This window comes from Netta rufina (assembly GCF_964035555.1).
Source record: "Netta rufina genome assembly, chromosome: 4".
NCBI lineage: Eukaryota > Metazoa > Chordata > Aves > Anseriformes > Anatidae > Netta > Netta rufina.
In genome coordinates this window covers 67,734,541-67,760,779 of record NC_140127.1, presented here as the reverse complement: position 1 = coordinate 67,760,779, position 26,239 = coordinate 67,734,541, and the positions used below count along the sequence as shown (strand labels likewise).

General features: G+C 38.5%; 1 protein-coding gene across 2 annotated transcripts in view; it reads left to right on the top strand.

Moving 5' to 3' along the window:
* Positions 1-165: 165 nt before the first annotated feature.
* GRK4 (G protein-coupled receptor kinase 4) overlaps positions 166-26,239 on the top strand; it is a 32,601-nt gene continuing 6,527 nt past the window's right edge. For both annotated transcript variants that reach the window (XM_084285951.1, XM_084285950.1), the window contains exons 1-10: positions 166-374; positions 10,478-10,564; positions 11,218-11,330; positions 15,185-15,262; positions 16,158-16,258; positions 17,595-17,687; positions 19,050-19,113; positions 19,868-20,008; positions 21,037-21,227; positions 24,653-24,690. In XM_084285951.1, the coding sequence (XP_084142077.1) occupies positions 323-374; positions 10,478-10,564; positions 11,218-11,330; positions 15,185-15,262; positions 16,158-16,258; positions 17,595-17,687; positions 19,050-19,113; positions 19,868-20,008; positions 21,037-21,227; positions 24,653-24,690 (958 nt within the window). In that variant the 5' untranslated portion in view covers positions 166-322. The remainder of the gene's footprint in view (positions 375-10,477; positions 10,565-11,217; positions 11,331-15,184; positions 15,263-16,157; positions 16,259-17,594; positions 17,688-19,049; positions 19,114-19,867; positions 20,009-21,036; positions 21,228-24,652; positions 24,691-26,239) is intronic.

Here is a 26,239-nt window from a genome sequence, read left to right as displayed (position 1 = left end):
GGAGTTGTAGTTTCGGCGAGGGGGTGAGGCAGAGGCGGAGTTGCCTGAGGAGAAGGAGGAGGAGGAGGAGGAGGGCGGCGAGCTATGGTCGGGGCGGGCGGGCGCTGCCTGCTCCTTGCCTCCGCCCTCGGGGAGGGGGAGGCCGGTGCCGGGCCGAGCAGCGGGTGATGATGGGGAAGAGGCGAGCGCAGCGCTGAGGGGCCGCGGGGCCGGATGAGCGGCGGCGAGGCGCTGGCGGGGCGGGAGGAGGAGGAAGAAGAAGGAGAAGAAGAAGAAGAGGGGGCGACGGAGGCTGCCCTGAGGGGAAGGCGCCCCTCCGACCATGGAGATCGAGAACATCGTGGCCAACACGGTGCTGCTGAAAGCCCGGGAGGGTGAGAGCTGAGGGGGGGAGGGAGGAAGAGGAGGGAAGGGCTGAGGGAGGAAGGGGCCGGGGTGAGGGGGGGGGAGAGGGGCCGAGCCCCGCTTCGCACCAGCGAGGTTTTAGGAGCCTCCTGCTGTCGGGTTGCTGCCGAGAGACCCGTCCGCCTGTGCCTGCAAAAGGGCCCAGGGACCCCAGGCTCCTGTGGAAGACCCCGAGCCTTCGTCCGCCCGCAACGCCTGCCTCAGGGAATCGGCCGCCTGCAGCCTGCAGATGGGTTTTCTGTCACGTTTTGGGGTATTTCCGTGGGGTCAAACCTGAGGGTTTATTCCCCAGAGCATCTGGACCTGAAGATTCCTCTCCCACCTAACACACGTTTTTAACAGATGCAAATTTTTGCCTACCAAATGGTACCAAACGTTTTAATAGATACAAAGCTTCACTTACCAAACGAGCATTGTTTACAAAAACCTCCTGAAATTAGATTATACTTACTCCTTTTTCGCATGTATAGCTGTCCATTAAACGGCCACTTGAAAGCCTCTCCAGATTACCACCGCGCTCCGTGTGGAGTCTGTTTTTCAGCTTCGAAATGCGCAGATTCTTCTTGGATTGGATTCTGCTTTTCTTAATTGCCTTGAGAAGTCCCATTAGTTTAGTTGAGCTGTTTAAAGTGAGTAAGAACAACAGAATCTTCTCCTGTATGTTTTGCAAGTTCCTCCAACTCTAAATGGGTTTGGCACTTACGCCATATGTGTATCCAGTTAAATTTGCCTTAAGCAGCAAGAGAGGAAAATCAACTTTCTGGCTTTGAAGTGGGGTTTAAAAACCAGAGCAGCGATCACGATTTGGGCTATTTCCCAACTTTAGCTGAAAAGACCACCTCAAACCGTAGGACATGTTTTGGCTGGTTTCACTGACAGTACATGTCTGTGGCGCTGCCTGGATTTGGAGTTCGCATTGAAGTGATCTGAGAAATGAAGGGAAAGTGGAATCTGGCTCAAAACTTTACTGTGCCCAAACCCTCACCACAAAGAGTGGAGTGGTAGTCTGGAAAAGCTTTTAAGTGGCTGCTTAATGTCAGGTTGCCTCTTTAGTTAAGGTTTCACTATGTTTAAAATAAATTACAGTGGTAGAACTGACCAAACAAGATATTTTAATGAACGAAATGAAAGTCTGACAGGAGTTGATGTAAAGAAGATCAGCTCTATCTGACGTGAAGCTTTAAAAAGTAGTGGTAATAAACTGTTACTCTTTTGTACCTTCAGCTGGCCTGGGCTTTTTTAGTGTAAGCATACCCAATAATGCCATTTCTGGCTTTTAAACCCCGCTGGTAGAGGGACCTGTGCCTTTTCAGGTCTGTGCCCCTGTGCTTGGGGTAGTTTGTGCATCAATGCTCCCTAAAATGAAAGTAGTTTCTGTCTGTTGCATTGCCTTTTCTGATCTCTGGTTTACTCCTCTTGGGACCATCCCATAAAATCCCTGTCCTAGCTCTCTTCTTATGTGCCTGGTGTGCTTTAAAGGAACAAAATTTGTAGAGAGAGTCTGTGTAGTAGTTTAACTTAGTGTAATATATTCATCACTGAAAGGGCCTCGCAACTGTGACAGAAAAGCAGATTTACAATTCTTTTTTCTTACTGCTTCCATTCAGTCTTACTGTATAGTGTAGGGAGAGGTGCAAGGGAGTGGAAGAGTGCAGGATTACTGTTGCGCATAGAAGGTGAAATCCTAAATTAGCATGGAGTAACAGCTTACCTGATTTTCCTGTGCAGGCTTCAGGCATATCAGTAATTCTTTTTCTAGTTTCTCAGTGTATTGCAGATGTGAAGAGTGTTTACCTCTATAAATGTATCAGTTCTATAAGCAAAAGTGGTGAGATAGAAAGCACCGTGCTCTTGTTTTATAGGTACCAGGGATATGCTGAGAGAAATTAATTTAGGCTTAATTATGGTCTGCATGGTTCCCTGTCTAACTTGAGGTGCCTTCATGATGAAGGTGATGGTAGGAAAAAACTGTAGTCTTGAAAGCATTTTGCTAAGTCTTTTAGCCCTAGAGCTAAGTTAGCTTCATTTTGCAAATACAGAATGCGAATGAATGATGTGTCCTTGCCCTCATCTGGTGAGAGGGTATGGCAGAGGCTTAATCAGAATTCAGAAATGCCTGGTAAATAGTGTCACTTCTAAAGAAAGTTATAACTGAGCGCTTAAACCAGACCTGACATTCAAAATTGTGATCCCAAATTTGCGCTCCTCAGTTTCCTCTAATTTTAGGCAGTGATTTTTGCATGTGAATGTTGTTTGCATGTGCATATCATTGGGGTTTTGCATTGGTAGGTGCACAGAATTAGCACACCTTGGACAGCTAGGAGCATGTCTAGTGTCTCAAGCTGATCTTACATATATAAAGCTTGCTGCATGGAACTGGAGAGCCAGGAACTAGTAAGTGTCCTTGGACAGAATGCAGTTTTTTTGCTATTTTCTCTCCTACAGAATAAAGCCCAAGTGGTATTGCTGTTTGCCTTTGAGCTAACAGTCCTGCTGATAATTTATTTCATTAGATGCACAAATCATCTAGTTCACTTCGTGTGACGATAAGGTTGGTTTATAGAAGTTTGCTAGTCCCAATTTTGAGGTCAGATCAACCCCCTGCTTCCCTCCAGCCTCCAAACTTCCAACTCTGTTTTATGTTGCTATTCTCTGAGAGGATTTTTGAAATGCTTTCATAAAATGAGTTATTTTAATAGAAGCCTGGCACTTTCCAATAATGGCTTCTAATGTCTCTGCAGCAACTATAACACTTCTTTATGCGAAGAAGGAAAGCTGTGAGAATTACTTAGCTCCTTTTAACGTGACTTTGTAAACAATCAGATCATAACACATGGGTGTTCGTGGTGGCTTGCAATGACTTTTGTATGTGCCTAGTGCCAGAAAATATTGTGATAACGTAGAGTAAGTACCCTGTGGTGCTTTGTGGCTGAAAGATTGAAGTCAGGAGCTGTAGCGGGAGTTTTCTCTTTCCTGCGCTTTTCCAGTTGACCTGCTTGTGCTGAGAGACTGTGCTGCTTGTCCCCAGTGGGATTTGCCTCCAGGTGAAAATCATAGTGCAGGGTGCTCTGGCATTCCCTGCCCCAGTTCCTTGGGATAAGTGGCCTGCGCTAATCCAGCACCCTTCCTCTTCTGCATGCTTTGCTTTTTAAGGGTAATCTCTGTGAAAGAAAACTTCCTCTGTAGGTCAGCCCTGTGGAGGAACAGCATGAGTGACTCAGTAGAAAAACAAGAGATTATAAAGCAAACCTGAAGTTGATTTTGTGAGCGCTGTAGTGCAGGAACTGAGATATAAAAACGGTTAAGTGATAGTGATGTGTGAACTGGGAGACAGACAGCGAAAAGCCTTGCAGTTTCATGATCTCCTTACTCAGACTTCTCACATACAGGGGTTTTTATGTGTAAAAGAATGTAGCAATATAAATTTTAGTTTTGTACAAGAGCAGAGGAATTAAGAAATTCGTTTTTTTCCCAGCAACATCTTTGCAATTAGTATCTCTTAAAAATATTGAAAAATTTAACCCAGAAATATGGCCAAATAATAAATATAAGCTAGGTTATTCTGAAGGAAATCTAAAAGTTCAGGAACAAAACTGCATTTTGTGTTTTATACTCGCTTTTCTCTTTATTTATATTGGTAGCTTCTGTTTTTCATAGCCGTTTCAATCACTCTCAATAAATCCTTTGAGTAGATGTAAGCTCCAAGTTCCCTTTAGCATCCCACATGTAATCGGTGAGGTTTTGAAAGAAGTTCATCGCTGGATATTTTAAACTGCGTAAGAGCCTTCCTTTTTTCATTGCCTAAAGTAATATTCTCCAGAAAGGCTTTCAAAGGGTAGACCTGCAGGTCCTTTGAAGTCAATGGCAGTTCACTCCAACTGGGGACCCATGCCAAGAGCACATTTTGAACATACCTGGTCCATTTGCATCCACTTGCAAATTCATTCCTACTGCCCTGGCAGGAGCAAATTGCAAATGAGAACACAGTCTGCTGGTAGGCACATAATGTGCTGCGTGCCATGATTAGTTTAAGCTGAATTAAGATCTTGCCTCAGTTGGAAGCGGTGTTTCCTCCAAGCTCTTGGTTGTATTGGTTCAAGCCTGTGGTTGCCGAAGGGGTCCGATGGTTTATAGGTCCAAGTAGAAGGTAATCATGGATACGTGGGTTGTTAAGGTGTTTTTTTTCCCCGTGTTGTTGGGTGGTGGTTTTTTAATTCCAAAATTAGATTTCAGATGGATCAGCGAGCTCCTGTGCTTCTGATAATTGTTCGGTGCAACCCAAGGATGGAATTAGCAGGGACCTTTTGGTAACAAAATGCGATCGCAGTTTGGTTTCAGCTAATCTTGAAAGATACCTGCTTCAGGATCGAAACTTTGTTGGGTTAACACCTCACAAAACATAAGCAGTCCACTTAAATGGTGTGTTTGATCCGTCTAGGTTTAAAAGTTAATTACATAATTCTGCAAGCAAAATTAATCCTACTTCTGCTTGCAGTAAAAGGTAACAACTCCATATAGTGTTGGTGATGATACACAGGCAAACGTTCTATAATGAGTGTGGTTGTAACTAGGAACAAAATTGTAAGGAGGTTTCTCAGTTCACTGCAGCTTGGCTGTCAAACTGAACTAAAATCGATAATTATGTAAGGAGTATGAATGAGTGGGAAACCAAGGCACACTCATAGCCAGAATTGCACTCTTCGGAGTTCATTCACCGGCAGCAAATACAAATTTTAACGTGAGATTGCTGCGAGTTTTGGCAGTTGCTGTTATTTTTGTCTGTTCTTCCCTTATTTGCCTCCTCTGTTCTGTTGCGCTCCCTTATTGCATTGTGTTTTAAATTGCTGTAAACTCATTGTGGCAGGAAACATGTCTTCCTGTGTTTGTACAGAATTATGCACGATGTCTGCCTTTTTGTCCTTTATTTAATGAACTGTAAGAAGAATGCATGTGGGCATGTTGGAATCTAAATAATTACATTTACTAAATAAACACGGCATGAGAGGCCTAGTTATTGATATACATTGCTGCTCTGCTGCTTTCTAATGTGGCAATTAGAACTAGAGGCTTCATGATGTCCTTTAAGGAGTTACGGTTCTTCCCTGTCTTCTGCAGTCAGTGCGTGCCATCGTGATAAAGAACCCGTGTTCATCAAGGAATTATCTGTAAACTTGGAAATTTCTTGCTTTTTCCTGTTGTTTTTTTTTTTTGTTAAGCCGTTGTGAAGGACGTGTTATGGAAGTTGCACTGTTGGACTGCAGGGTTAGTTTAATAAAATCTAGGTCAGATCAGTTGCATTTGCTTGAGTTGATACAAGACTTTGATACCTCATTGCTGAAGAAGTGCAGAAGCTGTTCAGCATAAAATCACAGATTCAATAAGGCTGGGAAGGACCTCCGAGATGATCTCGTCCAACCACCTCCCAACCACTAACGCCCACTACACCATGTCCTTACACACGTTTACTGGAATTGTGTGTAGAGCTGAGGGGAAGAACCAGTAGCTCAGATGGTTGTAGCAGTGGGAACACTACATGGTGGGGCACGTACACAACCTGCAGAAGTGCACACAGAGGCACGTGTGGTTTTTAACCGCTTCCAGTGCTACTGCTCTATCAAATGAGTGAGAAGACTCCAGGTTTACCTCACTGAAGTCCCACTAGGCATTTGAATGCAGGCATGTAAGCAATATTATCTTTAAAATACCACAAAAATCTGTTTTAATCTTCTAGGTGTTTCTGTTCTGACCTCTTGCACTTTTGTTTCCACTGGTGTTCAGAAGTGCCTTGGCCTTTTTAATGCTGAAGGGGTAGGTGCCTACTTTGTTCTGACACCTGAACTTTCAGCTCCCTCTCTCTCTATCTGTGTGGTGTGTCTGAAACTCAGAAGGAGAATGGCACTCTGTTGAACCTGGTTGTGAAGCTGTGACCAGGCTTGTGTTTCTTGACATCTCAGTTCCTAAAAAAATCTGACTGGTGCCATGGAGAAGGGTGCAGACACCCCACAAAGTACTACCAAGAGCTGTCTGGAATTGTAAGCATCATGAATAAAGTGATGTTGAGCGTGAACTCATCTCCTGGCCTCAAGTTACCATTAGTTTTTTACCACTTTGGAGTTTACTGTTCTGATCTGCAGACCTAAGGAGTTAATTCTGTAGTGCTCAGTGCCTTGAAGGTGAATTTCGCATGGTTAAGGCAAACTATGGAAGATCATTACTTAGTGGACAACATTTACAAACATCTTTGTACTGTAAGGCTGTCACCGAGCTTGAATATTTTGATTTCTTGGTGAAAGGTTTCAATCTTCTTCGTGAGTGGATTGAAGGAAAATGTGGCTGCGAGTAGGAGGAGCTCATATGAACTTAAAATCTTTCAGGAAACTTGTCTGCAACTTTTTCTACTGTAGGATAGGTTTATTCTCAGACAGTGTATGTACCTGGATTATCCTCTTGCCTCCCAGTGTAGGTGATGCAGAGCTTTTGCATTTTGAAGTGAACCACTCGAATGACTCGTGCAGGAAAGGGCATGTGGTAGGTCCTTGCCTTGATGCAGTTAGGCGCTCTCAGAGCTCGTTTGGGTGTGGTCTGGTATGAATTTCTCAGCCGGTATCTGATGATCTGCTTTGTGGACTCTGTTTTGCAAGAGTGGTGTTGTAGCAATCGTGCACCCCTGGTGCTGCGCAGCTGTGTGCTGCTCAACCACAGGGGTGCACTGGCAAGGAAGCTGGAGCTCGGAGGCCACCGAGCAGCTCAGGACCAGAATGTCAGTGACAGTATCAGCCCCCAAATCTGTGCACTTTGATTAACCAAAGACAGGATGATACTTCTCATAAATATTTATGAAGTATCATAAATAATGATACTTCTCATAAATACTTCTCATTCTGTAGGGCAGAAACCAAGTTTTCTCTCTGTCTACCTCAAAGAAGACTGGCTAACGATGTTCCTTCAACGTTGTGCTCGATGAAATGAATGTCGTGCTCCTTGTCCGTGAGGGAGGTTGCTGTGGTACTGGGCAGTCTGTCTGCTGCTCTGATAAATATTGCAAATTGTGTAGATCTGTTTCCACACCAGATTGCTTTGTTTTACCCCAGTAGTTTCTTTTTTGCAATTATTTTTGCTTTTGCTGACGTATAAGCCAACCACTTCACGTGTTTACAAATGTTGCTTTGAAGAGTTTTTTTTTTAAGTTGGAAAATGAAAGCATCTTAACTTCCACCTACCTGATTTTAGAACATGTTTTTTTAAGAGGCAAAAACATGTGAAGAGGCGAATGCTGAGATTCTAACTCTAAGAAGTAATTTGGGAAGGAGGAGAAGGTTCTGATGTACTTGAAGCTGTAATTGCAGTGTTTCCTCATTGTCATGGTCGATTGCTGCATCCACCCTTCTTTTTATAAAAGATGAGTCGCTTCAACTTGCACATCGTTCTTGCCAACAATTACATCTGAAAGAGGTGAGAGTGGTAATTCATCTGAAACACACAGGTCATCCATAAGGCAGACTGGTCTAATGGCTTTGTTGCTGCCCTGTTGGAAAGTAAGCCATTGGTCTTTCTACAATAATTTTATCTCAAGTATTTTAGAATGAGATCCAGAACAGAAGCACTGAAATCAATATTGAGACACTCTCACAAACCACAGCTGTTAGAATTTAATTTCATACTTGCTTTGAACTGCCTCAGAAATGGAAAAATACGCTTTTCTGCTGTTAGGCAATAATATGACAAATAAATTGTTCTCCTCCATAACTTTTACCAGAAATGGCTAATTTATCTGTAAATTATGGAGCTCATAGATCCTCTTCACATTATTGGGACATAAAGACCTTCTGTGCTTTCTCTTGGAATCTAAGAACAGGCAGTTCAGACAAAAAGAAAGCTTGATGATTTAGCTGATGCTTACAAGCATTTGATTCTTGCGTATCATTAATAAATTATGTAGCCTTTATTGAATTCTCTGAGATGGGAAATTCAACTGTATTAGAGCATGTGTTCTCTTGTAGAATGAAGTTCACAAAGGTCGCACAGGAACCAACTTGCCAAATATGTGCAGCAAAATACAGCAGGCTGCCCTGAGCTGGACTTGAAGTATGATGTACAAATCCCCATTTTTAGTGCTATTTTTTTTTCTTTTGCTGTGCTTCAGAAGATATATGTCACAGCTTGGTTTTACTCTTTCCATACAGCACTGTGGTGTAAATTTGGGTCAGTTTCTCATTCGTGGTCTATGCTCTTTGTGCTGGGTTGTGCACAAGAGCCCTTCTTTCAGAAACTGCTCAGAACAAATTTAACTTCAGTGGACCTTGCCACTTAGTGTAAGTTTCAGTGACAGGGTTAAAAATAAGGTTGATGCTTCCATCGAATGTTTTTCTTGATGTAACAATCTAGACTCAGTCCTTTTCTACTCAATGCATGTGTACAAGCTACAGTTCAGTATTCCTTCATTTTGGTGGTGTTCAGTTCTATAAGAAATACATCTCTTGGCTGTGTGTGTGTGTGTTTTTTTCAAGTATGTATTCAACTCTTTTTCTTAAACATCAAAAGTATTTTATTAATCTGTTGGAAGTTTGCTTTAATGATGCAGGTAATGTTAAAGCTTCATGTATAGTTCTGCTACTGCGTAAAGTAGGTGTATTTGTGCTGAAGTATTTTGGAAGGTGAACGACCTACAAAGCAACGTGAGGAAATCTTGCTGTAGAAGGTTTTTAGGGAGTATGCATCAGTTCAAAGAGCCTCTGCAAGACAGATCTCTATGGTTTTGTATTTCGTATTTGTTTACTTTTCTACTGATACTGGAGTTGAGAGTTTTGTTGCAGCGGCACAGTGAGACATCAATGTTCCCATTAGCAAAGATCATTTAAATTTGATTAGAGCTAAGGTACACTGAGCTGGAGCTGCTCTGGCAGCAGCGGTGGAACCCTTCAAGAAGATGCAACTTTGAGTGAAGTGTTCGTTTAGATCTGTTTTATTATTATGAAGGTGTTAGTTCCTTTCTCCCTAACAATTTTGTTCTGAAAGACCTAAGAGCACTGTTTGCTGCTTGGTTTCTATTCGGGTTACATAGGGTAACTCCCTTCCTCCCTCTCCCATTGTGGTTAACAGTATGCAGTGCTTTGATACAGTTAGAAACTCTCCGTGCACTTTTGCTGCTGTTCTGTCATGTGGAAATGCATCTGGCCGTATCACTTAGTAAAATCTTCTTCTAAAATATTCTGTAGCACAGAAATTTCTCTTCCGTTGAAATGTTTTGCAATGAAAAAGAAACGTGTTCCTGTGTGTCCATCCGTCTCTGCTTTTTTTGATAAGTGTGCAGGTCTTCTGCAAATGCAGTTGGCTTCGTCAGGTCAAAGTGATGTGCTAAAATTCCATTTTTAACATAGAAAATGGAGCACTAGTGTATTTTTGCAATCCAATCTAAAAAATATTGTAGCATCTTTTAATCACTTTTATTAAAGTACTAAAATCTGAAGCATTGAAAAGATCTGGACTCTGCAACAGTTAAGTTCTGTCTGCTGTTCTGTATCTTAACATAGCCTTCAATAAATAGCGTGTATTTGGTTAGTGCCCACTCATTTATCCCTAGGGGTCGACTGCTGTTATCTTTACACCCTTTGAAAACAAATAAAACAACTTGATTATTCAAAAATGCATTTAAAAACTTGATGTGTTTTATTACTTGACTTTAATGCCTTCCATTCTTCACTGGTTGAGATGTAACACCCAATTTTTTTTGGTTTCTGACTTTGCTGATGTTTCGGTTTTGTTTGCAATTTTCAGAATTCCTAGATATTTGCCTTTTCTTTGCAGAGAGATTCTGTATGCGCATCCGGAGCCAATGTTTGTGTTGCAAAAACCTTTCTGCATTTTTAGTGTTTCGTATAAAAGTTTCTCTACATAAAGTTTGTTACTGATTTGGATATACTGATTTGGATATCCTTGTTGATGGATTTCTTTTTAGATGTGAAAAGCAGCCTGACAGATCTGTGCAGAAGTGACTTAATTTTATGCTGCTTAGAATCAGAGTTTAGTTTGATGTGGTGTTGTGCTTTACATTGCTTTTTTGTTTTTCTTCTAGGCAAACGAAGTGGGCGTAGCAAAAAATGGAGAGAAATGCTGAAGTTGCCGCCTGTTAGTCAATGTGAAAGCATTAGATGCTCAATCGGTAGGTATCCTCCAGAGCAGTCTGTCTTATCCTTGAGAAGGAAGAGAGTAAGTTTGGTGGTGTTAAATGAAAGACTTCTGTCTTGCTCTGAATGCAGAACATTCAGACCTTTAACGTGATGGAGAATTTATGGGGAAGTAAATTTACAATAAGATAGAAGCTGCATCATAGCTCCTTATTTATTAAAGGAAACTGCTTCTGAAAGATGAATTTGCAAAGCTATGAACTAGAAAAGGAAATCATATTGTAATTTGAATGGTATGGAAGTAAATTTCCTAATCTTTTTCTTAGTCTTGTAATAATTTTTCAGTCTTTTCTGTTGTTAGTCTATATTCCTTCTTTGCAAACAGTCATGTTTGCATTGATATTGCTGTTTCACAGTATTGTTGATTTCCAACCTCATCCTAAATGAATCTTAACTAAGTCATTTAATATGTTTTTAGTTTTTATAAATATGATAGTCTGTCAGAGACAAATGTGGCAGAAAGAGTGTTTCACTATTTTTCAGGTTGATTTTGATGATGTCTTTGTTAAACATGTTAACGTAAAATCTTGATGCTTTAGTGTTTTTTTGTCCCATTCTCAAATGGGAATAAGGTTCTTGCTGTGGCAAAGATTAAAATAGAGATGTTTACTTCTCGTCTGTTTCTCAGAAAGAGATTATAACCAGCTTTGCGACAAACAGCCAATAGGAAGACTTCTCTTCAGGCAGTTTTGTGACTCCAGACCAGACTTGAAAAGATGCATTGAATTTCTGGATGCAGTGGTAAGCAGTGAGAAATTGGACATGGATATCCATAGTCGATAGCTCATACTCTTTTTTTTTTTTTTTTTTTTTTTTGTATTAGTTTTGGCTGAGATAGAGTTGATGTATTTTCAGAGTAGCTTGTATGGTGCTGTGTTTTGGATTTGTGACCAAAGCAGTGTTGATAACACCACTGTGTTAGCTATCGCTGAATAGTGCGTACACAGCAGCAAGGCCTTCTTGTTTCTCACTCTGCACCACCAGTGAGCAGGTGGGGGGCACAAGAAGCTGGGAGGGGACACAGCTCAGGTGGCTGATGCCAGCTGACAAAAGCTGTATTCCATACAACATCTGAATCTGACTTTCTTGGTTTCCTCTTTAGCTAAACCACTCTTTTCTTTTTCATGTATTAGCAAGTTTATACTTGCCAGCTATAAAACTGTAACTTTTGATGGATGTCAATAAATTCTGGCACTGCTTCTTAAACGAAGATGTTTACTCTAAAATCTCTGCCATCTTGGCATGCTCAGAAGTATAAAGATGGCATGATGGGAATAAGAGAATTCTAGAGAGACTGTGCTATTTGTCTTCTTGAGCCTAAAAGGATGTGTTTACAAGGAGTATTACGTTACTCAGACTTGAAAATGTTATAAACAGATTTCAAAATGCTGCAACTGGCATGCAGGCTAGTCTAGCCCTAGGCTAACTGGCCCTGGGCTAGTCACAGCATGCTATTTAAAAACTACAATGGAGATGGAAATTTAGGGAACTATGGAAGGAGGGAAAACAGATTCTAGAGAGCAAGGGAAAAGGAAGTGTTTTGATACGTTTGCATTTTGGTATCTAACTCTAAAGAATGAGGGGAAGGAGGAAGTGCCCCTACAGCCATGTTTGGTAAAAATCCTTAAACTAAGCCCACAAGGGGAGGAGAAAAGCGACGGGAAGAGCAGGCAGGCACACAACAGGCCTTAGGAGAAGAGAATAATAGCTCTTATCCCACCTGTTTTTTGTTCTAATTTATGTTCAAATGACCAAAGAAGAGAGAAGCAGGGTAGTAGTGCTGCTTACATGCATGCTAAACTGCAGTCTTAGAAGGTGGGATGCTTCTGAAAGGTGCAGGGTGTAAGCAAGTACATGGGTTTATTGCTGTTTCTCCACCATTTCTCCATTCTCCGCATCGGCGTATAAACTGAGACACTCCATCAGCTAAAAGGAACTTTTGGTGTGAAACAGAAAGTAGCGTTGCCTTCTGTTTGTGGTCATGTGGTACCTGTTTTAATTTTTGGAGTCCGTAACAATATTTTTACTTTATCGGAATAAATATATCTCATGCTCATTCTTCGTGGTGATGTAGCTCAGAAGACTCAATGGTAGTGACCATTTTTCTGTGGTCAATGAATCTTTGTGTAATTAGGTTGACTCTCCGGGTGCACTTCATCATACTCTTCAGAAGTGCAGGAGCTATTTCTAGCACCGGATTTCAGAGACCAGTTTGACAATGGTATATGTAGAACGAATTGAATGGAAATCCATTTGGAGTTAAAGATCCTGAGGGAATGCAAACAAGCTGTTGAGCCAGACACAGCAGTGAGACCACTGACAATAGCAGATGTAACATCATTGGTTACAATTTCTGTATGTTTTTATTCCCTAAGAGCTTACATAAAGAGTAGTAAAATCTTAAACAGCACAAAAAAAAGAAAAAAATTATGCATGTAACTTTAAGACATGGGTGTCTTTGCACATGTTATTTTTCAGGTGAAATTGTCTCTAAGAAGTCACTGAATATACTGAATTGTTTTCAGATATGCAACCTATAATGTTTCGTGGGTTGCAACACCTGGATAAGTTTTAAAAAGTCTGTCATAGTTGAGATAATTCATGAAATCATCCCTTTTAGTAGATTACTTTTTTAAACTTCCATTTGAAAAAATCTTGGTGAAGAAGTGCACTTGGGAATCATTGAAACAAGAAGACTCTGAAAAGCTAAGATAACTCTAATCAGAGTCTCATGATCCAAAAGCTAGTATGCTCCCTTGATCAAGGAAGTGAGATAAAATATCTGCTATCTCTTCCAAAAGGTTTGTGAGCTAGCCTGATTCTCCTTTCTGGACTGAAGTTCAGCAAGCTTGTTCAAGTGCTTCTTTCCCACTTATTCTTTTTTACTTTTTCTGTAAGGTGGTAATGTGCAGAGGAAGGCTATGGCTGTGGAGTCTTTATATCAGGTTGTGCCAGATCATGTTGGCTTTTTTGTTTGTTTATTTTTAATTAGTTTTTATTTTAAATTGTAGACTTAATCCTTCTGAGAATAAACTTTCTGGCATAGAATGACCATAGAGTGTCTTAAGAGCCTGGCATATTAACTTTAAGAGTTTTCTGATCCTCTTATATGAAGCAATGTGGTTTCAGCGTCATGATTATGTTAGGAGGCCAAAATCAAGGTGTTACTGTGCTACTTCTGCCTACATGTTTTGAGCAGTAAGACTGGTAAGTTCTAACTCTTGTGAAGGTGTGACCTTAAAGTCTGGAGTCAGCTTGTGGTTTTACAGAAAAGAAGAGTTGTGAAATCGTTGAATAAAACTAACAGAAATTAAAGCGAAGAATTGAAGTTATCCAATCATCCAGTGACTCATTGCACTAGCTGGGGACAAGGTTACTCAAGTATGAAAAAGAATGGGTGGCAACTCAAACTTCCCTCTTAAGCTCAGTGAGTAACAGAGCTTAGCTGACAAGATGGTCTCTTAAACTTCCTTTTAAATACAGTATCTGTTTAGAACGGTATGCCAACGGCATTGGCAGAGTTTAAAATGTTAAAAAGCATTAAGTGCACTGCTGTGGTTGATTAAGTTTTCCGACTTGGTACGGTTGTTTGTTAGATGAAGAAGAGTTGTGTGCCATTAGACTGATTGTTGTGGAATTAAAGTAGCAAAACCAATGGCTTGGAGTTGTTTATGGATGTGAGCACTGTGTTGAAGTGGTTGATACCATAATGTTTCAGCAGAAGATGTTGATGACGTTGCAGTGAGTCACTGTGGCTTAGCTGATTGATTGCAGGACTCGAGATGAAGGTTTCTGTAATTTCCAGTATTGTATGTTTGTTTGGCTCTTGAGCTGTCATTTTTATTTAATGACTTGCTTTATAAAGGTATACAACTTCTCTACTGATTAGATCGATTACTTGGAACTTCCTCTGAGGTTTTTAATGATTGTTGTCCTAATGTGCCAGTGTTATTATGGGTGATGCAGTCCTCTGTTCTGGAGGTCTGCCCTATATTCTTTGTTCCTGGGTGCATGCATTTACATTTTGAGATATGAAATAAACTTTGGTTGAGTTGGCCCAGCTTACCAAGCTAACACAGGTTGCTGTTGGAGATTGTTCTTTTCCAATTAATCTTTCCTCAGCTCCTGTGTTATCTTTAAATGTCATAACTTCTGATGTCTGCTTCTAGATTATTCCTTAAAATTATTAATAGTAACCAGTCCTTGGAGCTTTTCAGTACCAGTGTGTTTGATGTTTTCTTTCCAAACATAGTTACCTCTGGAGCTCTATCAAACTGCCAGTTTTTTATCTGAAAAATATACCAAATGTCACAGCGTTCTTTTTCTACATCTCAGTCCATATTTTACCAAGTCAAAAATGTCACAAGATGTTCTATCTACTCAGTTTTATTACCTCAAGGAATGAAGAAGGGTCAGTTTTAGATCTCATTTCTTCCAGTTAACATGCCTTCTAGAAAGTAGTAATTTTATTCTTCCAATCTTACCTAAAACTGTAATAAAAAAGGGGGGGGGGGAATGATTTACTTAGTATCATGTAAAAGACTGGAGTGTTAAATATCTCTAACATAAATTAATTTTCAAATCTATTCCCTTAGGCAGAATATGAGGTATCTTCAGATGAAAAGCGTATAGACTGTGGCCTGAAAGTCTTAGAGACCTACTTCACTAATGGGGTAAATACATTGTACTGCAAGATACTGTCAAATGTGTTGTAAATTTGAGATACACTAGACACTTAAGTTGTCACAATGTTTTTAGTAAACTGACCTTCAAACTTTGTTAGTCCAGTTTTTGGCTTTCTGAAATGTATACTGCCTTCTAAAATTGTGGCGTTTACCTGCTTAAGCAGATATTTTGCTGTTAACACTATTGTCATTGTGACTTACTCTCTTATGTTTTCAAATTAAAATACTGGTTTTAGGTAAAGATATATTTGTTTAGCCTCCAAGGAAGACTTATTAACAAAGAAACTCAGTCTGTTCTTTGATGTCTGAGAGAAGCTTTTCAGTGAATATGTAATTACGTATCTGCTTTGTATGAACAGACTTTCTTACGTCAGTCACCCTGAAAAAGGCTTTACCCCATATGAATGTCTTTCTGCCTTAAAACCAGACAGACTCCAAGTTTGGAACATCTTCTCAGATAGTTTCTTTGGAACTACCATGAGTTGCATGCCCTTTTGGCGAAAAACAGATTTGTTTGGGCTGGTTTGAAATAATTTCCCAAACTGTGTGGGTGTTTCTTTCTCCTCCCTTCCATCCTGCCAAAGCAAGTAGATAATTTGCTCTTGTAGTAGTAGACCTATTGAAAGAAAAAGGTTGTATTATTGCCAAATCTGGTTCCCAGGATATTGAAATAGAAATGCATTGAATGTTATTGCAGTTCTTTAATGGGGAACAAATAGAAATTTTATCTGAATCTGACTTCTATAGTTTTCTCAGTAGTCAAATTATTCTTTTCCTTTTCCCATAGTAGCCAGTTTTATTTTGAATTTAGAACTTTCACTTTATTAATTTAAAAATTGTTTTCATTGTTGTCTTTTGCTTGTTTGTTTCAAATAATGTAAAGTCTGCAGCACACTTGCCAGAAATACCTCAGGAAACAGTAAATGAATGTAAAGCAAGACTGGAAAAGAACCCTTCTAAAGACCTTTTTGTGGACTGTACTAGGTAAGTTAAAAATGCATAATGCTGTGTTTATGTATCTCAAGAGAAATTTATGCATTTGTGAGACAAATGAAGGGTGAAGTTATTACACCAAGAAGGATTTGGTGTCTGACCTGAGTGTAGGTAAGATGCTTGGAAAAGATTAATTGAGAAGACTAGGTTTTTCCTTCAGAAACATTGCTTAACTTCTGCACAACTTTTTCTTAAATGCTGTTTTTGCTGAAAATTGCATTATCTTCAAGTTGTGTGGCTACTACCAAGTATTCTTTACATTAGAATGGTATTTATTATATTTTTAACTTTTGAGTGAGCTCTCTTCTATGATAAAGGTACTTACAAAATCTAAAATGAAGTTAAGGATTGGGACTTGAAAGGCTTGTGAGCGCTGTTGCACAATTTGTGGTTCTTGAAAATGGGTTGAGCTGATGCCAACAGTTATATTCAACTAAGGTGGCCGGTTAGAAGATTGATCATGGTAATTAACACAAACTAATTTTGTTCTGAACTCACGCAGTGATATTTCACACAGCTGCAGCAGGGAAGGCTTTTCTTGGAGGGACCGTACCTGTTTACAAGTGTTGCATGTCTTTCTAAAGCCTTAATGCGTCTAATACTACTGGTTTTTCAAGGCGTGCTTGGTCATGTCGGAAGACTTACATTATGTTTTGTCACTGCTTGGGTCATCTCCCTGGCAACAAAAATCAGCATAGTTTATAACCACCTGAGATTAGAAGATTGAAAGGGATGTGTGAGAACACCTAATAAAACATGACTCAAATGGAAGATCCGTCTTGTAGTCATGCCCTGTCCTTTGTCCAATAAATACCTGAATACAATTTGAGTGACTTCCTAATTTTGTTTCATCTCGTTGTGTTTAGTTTAAGGAGAATGATAAAGATGCAGGGAGTTCAGGCTTGGATATGTTAAGTATTCCAATTTCAAATCCTAGAATAAAACTTCACCTACCAGCTTCCAAAGAATGTATGAAAGCTTTTAGATCCTTTCTTGTGAATACCTTTCAGAGGTCATATTTGTGGGGCCACAGTTACACTGCATAACTGCTGATAGGCCAATGTTTAGGGGGGCTTGAAGACAGTGAGAATACAGTGGTCAAACTTTCTAGTTGCTGTAAGTAACAGTGGTTTGGCATTCACCAGTGTTTTGGCAGGAACAGTTTTCTGTGACAGCCACTCTGTGAAATATCTAGGTTAAAACCATTGTAAAGACAATGACCGGGTGTTTCTGCCTACAGTTCCATTATGTCGATTTTAATAGATTGATCTGCTACTTCATCCGTTTTTCAGTATAATTCTGACTGAGTTTATTTTTCTGTTTCTAGAATTGTCCATGAATACCTAAGCAGGAGACCTTTTGAAGCTTACCAAGAAAGTGTGTTTTTTTCCCGTTTTTTACAGTGGAAATGGCTGGAAAAGTAAGTTTAGTTTTGTTTTATAATGTTTGTATGATAATTTTGCTCTGCTTTGTGACCAGTTCTGCTTGTAAGGCCATAAATGCTGTAGAGCCCTAATGAATACCATTGCTTATTTGAGAAATTATGATCTGAAAGACAAAGGTGTAAATGATCATGTTCATGGGACAGCGAGAGAGCCACTACTCTGAGTATCTGTTCAGGAGTCTTTATATAGTGAATTTGTATGACGTAAATGCAAATTTATTATCATATTTCTGTATGTTTGGCTGTCAAGTGTGCAGTGGGATAACAATCTTTCTTGGGAATTCTGTCAGTCTTTAGTTTTAAATGTAGTCTAATTAGTAGTTAATAAGTATGTTATAAAACTAGATTTATCTGCTGTGTGACTGGGTAACTAATCAGTTTTTTCAAGGTGGTAGAGACAGATCTAGTAATTAAGACAGCAAGATATTTCTTTATCAGCAAATAGTTTAGTCTTTTAAATCAATACTAAATGAATGTCCACACTTTTTCACAAGGTTGAAATTGGTATAAATTCATTCTTATTCTGCGCTTTTGGGAATTGTGATCACCTATTCAAACATTAAGGTGTTTGAACATGAATTTTATGGTAAATTCCAATTACCCTGTGTCTCCGACTGAATTAGTAGCAAAAGCCAGGAAGAGAACTAGGGAAGCTACTCAAACAATTAAACCAAATGAACATCCATTTGCTGTATTGAGAACAAAGCTGCATTAACAGTGGATGCTCCTTAAAAAAATCCGCTCACCACCATGAAATAGCCCTGCCCTGATGCATGTTTAGCAGTATTTTAGCATAGAATGGCTGACATATTTACTGCTTCCAGTTACCTCTTCCTCTTCAACTACATCAAAACCTAAACAATTTTTTAAATTGCTCTTGAATCACTATTGCATACCACAACTTTTTTTTTTTTTTTTTTTAAAAAGTGAAACAGCAAAGCAAAGAATAGTTTACCTTTTTTTAAATGCTGCATTGTAAGCATGATCTTGTTGAAAAGCAGCCTACGTGTCAGCGTACTGCAACTAAGGAAGAAAACTAGAGGTAATAACTTGACTACTGATGAGATCAGATAAGGCTCTAACCCTGAATGACACAGCTTTTTTCATGCTATTTTGAATATCTGGTGACCACATGAAGGGACCCATGGTTCCAATCAGTGCACCCCTCTCACTTTAAATTCAGCTTATTATAATGCTGTCTTCATGAGATCAAAACAACTGTTATTCAGCCAGATGCCATTGAACAGGAAGGACAAAAAGAGGACAGACCTCGGGGTGGGGAGGGATTACAAACTCTTATAATTCTTGTTACAGTAATTATTTCTTTCTGTTAATCAGGCAGCCAGTAACCAAGCACACATTTAGGCATTACCGAGTACTAGGAAAAGGTGGATTTGGAGAGGTGAGTGCAGATGTATCTTATTGTAAGGTACTGTGTTAACCTTAAACATTAATACAGAGGAAAAGCAGGTTTGCTTATTTATTTATTTATTTTTCTCTTGGCTCTAACAGTCTACATTTTGACATCAACTGGCAAACTGTCATCAGCCCAAACTGCTTTCTTTTAATGTGCTAGTCTTATTATTGTAGATCATGCACAAAATCGGAGAAAACTTCCCCCGACTATGACAATTGTTGTTTCTGTTTAGAATTTTTACTTGGCATTGAGGACATAGTTTTGTTTCTACCTAATAATTACATACTGTATTCATAAAGTTTATGTGAAAATCTCTATTTCATTCCCTTTATAATTCACTTTTTTTTTTTTTTTTTTTTAATCTTTCAACTGTATCCCTATATTGAAGGGAAAGGAGGGTTACAAAATTCCAGAAGACACTAGTCTTCTGTCCTGCTTTCCTAGATACATATTGTTATCACAGTTGGGTATTTCACCAATACAAGATCTGCAGTTTTACTAATTATTCAATCTCAGCAAAAGTGCATTGGCTCCTATATAATGTTTTGTTTCACTTCTATTATAGCTTTTGTGACCCTCTTAAGTTGTTCTGTGGGCAAAAGTGCACTTTTCATACTTAGAGGCCTTCATTTTCTGAGATCATTCAAGAGTTTGAGGAAAAAAAAAAGATGCATATATTTTAAGAAAAATAAAATTTGATGTAAAACTAGTGTCTCTGACACACCTTCTCTCTTTTTAGGTGTGTGCCTGTCAAGTACGGGCAACAGGAAAAATGTATGCATGTAAGAAGCTAGAAAAAAAGAGAATAAAGAAGAGGAAAGGGGAATCAATGGCTCTAAATGAAAAAAGAATTCTGGAAAAAGTGAATAGTAGGTTTGTAGTAAGTATCTAGTTCTGATCTTGTTCTCGTGAGTTTGTCTGGCATTGTTTGCTTCATTTCAGTCTTTTCCAGGAGTTTTTGGCATAAGATATTTTCTAATTGATTTAGAGAATGTGTGACAACTAAGATAAATGATTTGATAGAGTAACTAGTATGTTTTATGTGATTGTTAGTAGTTCAGTGCAGAAAGTTTTTATACCCAGTATTGAATTAGTTTTAGTCTGCCCATTAAATTTAATATTATTTTACAATGTATTAAAATTGTTTTTCTTTGAATGTGCTTTGAATTCTGCTTTAAAACTTCAAATGCACTTTTAAAGCATATACTTAAAACTGAAGGAAATAAAACTGTAGTATTCTTCCAGCCCCATCAACAGTTCATTCCAAGTACAGTCAGAAGAAAGATTATAAGGAGCTGTACTGAATCTTTGCTGTTGGCAAGTTCTAAGCAAGGCAAATATATAATTATTTGAAATAAATAAGATAGATAGAAATTGCACATTTGATCTTAAATAACTTACTCATTTTCTGTAGCATAGGGCAGCTTTGAGTCTTGAAGCTCAGGGAGACGGTTTGACAATCCATAAATGCTGAGGTATTAATAAAATAAGATACATGTATATGCACATGTTATTTTATAAAGAGTTATACATATAATGTGCAGCTGAATGGTCTCACCAATAAATTTGTTGTCTGGATGGGGCTCTATGGATGTCTAAACAAATATGTTGCTAAACTGCTGCGTGTGGTGATACAGGGTTTGTTTATACATGCAAGCTGGTCTGGATTCCTTTGTCTTCAAGTACTTTACTCCAGGAAGATAAACATGGTAGGGTTGCTCAAGGTGTAACCTTAGTGGACAGCAAAAAATTCTCTGCTTTGCTTGTTTTCTTTTTCTTTTTTTTTTTTTTTTTTTTTTTTTTCTTTTTCCCCCAATGAATTCATATATTGCTTGTGTTGGAAAGAGGAGCTGTGAATTGGAGTTTACAAGCGAATAATGGTCATCTTCTCCTCTGTCCCCTTTTCAGGTTAGTTTATCCTATACATATGAGACAAAAGATGCCCTGTGTTTAGTTCTAACCATAATGAATGGAGGGGATTTGAAATTTCACATATATAACATGGGAAATCCTGGCTTTGATGAAGAAAGAGCTATTTTCTATGCTGCAGAACTGTGTTGTGGTCTGGAGGATTTACAGAAGGAGAGAATTGTTTACAGGTGAGTACCATCTTTAGTACCAGCTCATACCTTAATATTTCCATGTCTGTTTGGCATTAAACATAAGAATTATTTTCTATTAAAACATACTTGTATTCAAACTTACAGTGAAAGAAGCAAAAAAAATGTAGTTTTTTTTTTCACCATGTGTCCCTTAAACTTACTGACTTACTGATCGTATTTGTCTTCTTACTGGTTATTCTGGTCTAGGTACTTGCTGAATTCTAAAACATTAAAAAAAAAATCAAGATTTGTTTGCAAACTCATAGAAAATCATGATTTGCAAAGCAATTTGATTAGCAATTCAAATAAATAAGCAAGCTTTAGGAAAATGTATTTGCATTCATGTCCACTCTGAAGTAGATGTTCACAGAAGACTGAAGTCCTTTGCTGCGTTGCTCGTTACACCCATGTCAGTCATAATCTTGCATAGCTTCCATGTAGTGAGTCTTAGACTTTTTCCATCCTCTATGTGGAAGTCTAACATACCCACACAGCAGTCAGTCTCAGAAATTAGCAGAACCACAGAGTAAATTGGACTTACACATTGCTCCCTAAAGAGTTTGGCCAATCTTGTGATGATGCACAATGTGTTTTCGTGTGTGTAGGAGGGAAGCAAGGATAAATTGAAGAGTCATGTTTTCACTCGTTATTCTCATATGGATCAGCTACAAGTATGTAATTTCTTGCTTCCCAAGTGAAAACAAATGTGATTGTTTAAAAACAAAAACAAAACCCACAGCCCTTGTGTCTAAGTTCAGCTTGTTAGCTATTTGCATACTAGATCTTCAAGTGCGTATGTTAAATCCTAGCGTTATCTGAAATTCCAGACTTCAGAGTGGTCATGGTGTCTAGATCTGTCCTTTTTTTTGTTCTGTTTTTTCATCAGTTTCCAATTATTGGGAGTTTTTATGGTCTGCTACAAAAACTTGGTTTGTGAGTAAGCGAAAAAGTAGTTTCACAACCAACTTGTGAGTCAAATTGCATCTTACTGAAAAAAAATGGAAATTATTTTTAGTTCTCTGTTAGTAATGAAATGATGGACCAAGAGTCAGTGCATGTGCTAGTACCAGAATAATCTGTATGCTCAGGGTGAAAAAGAAAGGGCTTAAATTTAGTCATAATACCTGAAGACGTTATGACATTGTTTAAACAACTCATTATAGGACATACTAGGGGAGTTACTGCCCACTAAATAAATGGATGAAAGGAGACTGATTATACCATGTCAACTCCGCTGCACTTGAGGACTAAAACTAGAAAATGTTTGAATAATTTTATGGTCTCGGTAGAATTACTTTTGGCCCTGCTCTTATTAATAAAGAATGACCAATTCCATGCAAGGAAGTCTTGTTTTTTTTCTCCTTTGCTGAAAGTAGTTTTTTTTTTCCTGATATCTGATTATTTTTTTTCCATATGTATTTCTTCTTGTATAATGTATTTAGGAGCTTAGTTTGACATTTTCCATTTTTACAGTCAAGAAGCCAAAAAAGGTGGTCATAGATGTGTTCAGGATGTCGCTGCTTACAGTGATAGGTTACATGATCAAAATTCCCTGTCAGGCAACTCAAAGGAAGTGCATTTAGGAATCAATACAGTGACAGTGTAAAATAAACGGACCAGGAAAACTGGAAGAATTGACCATAATTATTTTACTCTCACCAAAGAAGTTTTGCTGGCAACCTGCAGTAATCATGTTTTTGTGAGGAACAGGACAACTTGAAGTACGTCTTCGCTATTTCTACAATTTATTTTTCCTAATTGTGGTAACTAATATTTTTCATTTTCTGGAGCAAGAACAGAAGGAATGTTCTTTGTCTTGCTGTCATTTAAAAAGTATTTAATACTGAAAGGACCACTGAATTTCCAAAACCAAAGCTAGTTCTTATTGTTGCCCTATCCCAAGGAAGGGACTGATCCAGTTTACGTGTTCGGTAGTAGCTTGTGAAACTATCTGTAACTTGCCGTATGTTGCTGACATTAGAAAAAATAAGCAAACAGGAACGAGTAGTGGAGCTGTTCTTCCGTATGCTGCAGAAAACGTTTGCTATGTAGATCAAAATCAGGATTCGCATGGAACAGGGTGGGGAATAAATACTACCTCCTTTCTTAAAGGGACTTTGGTGCTGCAGTTTTACTGCTGGAGTTACCTGTCTCTGCAAGGGTGGTAGTGTTTTTTTTTTTATTACATAAGCTGTCGTGAGATCTAGATTTGTCTCTCAAACTCATGGAGGTGCCCAAAGCTCCACTGCTTAATGTGTCTGCAAGGCCAAAGTTTGCCTGTTGAATACACAGTGGATAAATGAAGTAGCTCCTTGCCCATCTCCTGCTTTTGCTTCAGAGCAGACGCCTTTACACTGAAAGCCCTGGAAGGATTTCATTCAGTGCTGTTCAGTGACTGCACTGAGTTCCAGTCCCTACATGAAGCACTTCTTCATCAGAGAACCCTTGAATTAGCAGACCATGCTAATAATTCCAGATAATCTTGAGAGTATTACATTTATTTCACATCTTCTTATCAAGAAGTTTTCTGTGTAGGAGGGCTGCTGTAAGCTATAGCAAAAACAGACCACTGCATGCTTAGTCCAATTAAAAAAGTATATATTTTTAAATCTTTTTTTTTAAATGAACCTCTTAATTTGGGGGGGACAGGGAGGGTTTGAATATCCCATAACATGTTTGTTTTTTTTTCTTTTGTTCTTAAAGGAAACATTTACAAGATGTCTCTAAAGTGCAGAATTGCAACACAGCAAATGAATTGCTCTTTTACTCTTTCTTGAGTCTTGCTAACATTTAATAGCTAAGGAATGTTTCACGTGAAACTTCTGTTCCCAGGAAAAGAAGTAGCAGAGACTCTTAGAAAGTTGATTGCAAACAATCCTATCTAGATACAAGTGCCTAGTAAGCTTCAGGAGCTGCGTGTCAAAATAAAGGAATTGAGTTTGAATTGATGATACTTAAGTGTATGCTTTTAGTTCTCTTTGTTGATATTCTGCCACAACAGGATGAAATGGAGCACCAAACTGCAGCAAGTACCGACTTGTCTTGCTGGTGTGGGTTTGCATGGCTAATGGCTCAGAGAAAGGTCTTCCGCCTGTGAGCACAAACTTGGTTGTAAGATGGTGGTTCTTCGTGTCAGGATTTTAGTGTTGTGTCTCTCATCTGTGAAATAGTTTTTTGTGTTTTTTTTTTTTTTTTTTTTTTAAAGCATAAATGGGATAAAGAGTTGGGAAACTCAACAGTTAAACGATTTGTATTACAGGTCCTCAACTTTACAACTCTTTTGTCTATAGGTGAAAGCTGGAAAAATACCTTTTATCAGAACCGTTATAAGAAGCCCTGCATTGCCTCAGTTACCATTCATTCATGATGGCTGATAATTTTACCTCTATATAATTCATATTTTTTTTCTGTTTAATTTGTAGAGACCTGAAACCTGAGAATATACTCCTTGATGACTGTGGTAAGTAAAAATTTTAAATTTGGAAATCAGGAATTACAAAACTAATTAACACTGTGCCAGGAATCAAATGAATTAGTATCTTCGTAACAGAGGGGACCTGACTGACAAATGTTAATATTCTAATGTGTTTTAATTAGTAAATTAAAAAAAGACCAAAACACAGGTGTCCATGCTTTTTAGAGAGTATGAGAAAATACTGTGGCCGTGGGAGAGGAGAACACCACATAATATTGTAAGGGTCAGTTTCCTACCTCAGAATGACTTTGTTTCCTTTCTTCTCCTCCTCCTCCCTCCCTCTTTATGTAATTTGGCTAAAACTTTTGCATGGATTTGTTTTACTTTTACATGGATTTGTTCTTTGTTTGTCTTTTCATCTTTTCCTATGAAAACGTAATTTGTTAGAAGCAGTGCCAGAATTACACTTAATCAGTAAAATATAATATTAAGTAATAACGAGGAAAAAATCTGAGGCATGAGTGTTTGTTTTAACACTTAACTAAAACAGCTTGGTTGGTTACTGGTGTAGATATGGCTCAGGAGAATCAAAGAAGTAAGGAAAAATATGAATAAATGTTTTTATGTATTATTTTTCTTCCAAAAGCCATTTTTTTTTTATAATGCCTTTGTATTAAATCTGTCAGAATCTTCTGGATTTACTGTAGAACATGTGCAGCAATCACCTTCTTCTAAGCTGTGGAGGAATATTACCAGTTTGTTCTTGTAATTGTTGAGTATTAAAGGAAACTTTGCATTTGGAGTGATTAGCACAAAGCTTAGCTTTTTTTTTTCTTTTTTTTTTTTTTTTTGAAAGCATGTTCTGACTGATAAAGTGCTTAAAAAAAAAAAAAGCTTATGAGAAGTCACTTTGCAAGAGCTAAAGCTTTTTTAGACATCAAATGCATTCTTTAATTTTTCTCCCCAGCAAAGTCTTGCAAAAGCAGAAGGTTTCTTTGAGGGAAAATGTAGCCTTACAGTACTGCGCGAGAATGCTTTCTCGGTGCCAGGGATATTCAGATCTTGTTCCAGAGAGCAGAGGGGACTAATTAGAAAATCACTTCAGGAGCTCACATGGTGCACTTGACAAGGGGTTCATCAGATGTCAGGGAAAAGAAGAGCATCTGCATGTATTTAACATAGCATTTGGTGCTCAAGAGTATGTAGTTATTCCTAACCAACATAAAAAGTGACACTTAACTTTTTCTACTCTCTCTCTCTGTCTCTCTCTCTCTAGTTCCCCCCCCCCCGATTATCTAGCACATGTAAATAAGAAATGGATATGCTAATATTTAGCACAGATGCTGCTGAGCTTTTTGAATGACAAAATATTTGCAAAGGACTGTGTCAAATATTTGAATGGGCTACCCAGAGAGATGATACACTTTAGAAGGCTTTTTTTCTAGAAACAGATTTTTTTTTTAACAAAATGTGGAGCAGACTGCTTTATCTGGAGGAGGGTGTGCTAGAGACCTGAAGTCCTTTTCATCCTGAATTATTCTGTGAATCTGTGATGGTTCTGTAAAAAACACTGTCCCTGACAATGTATGTAGTA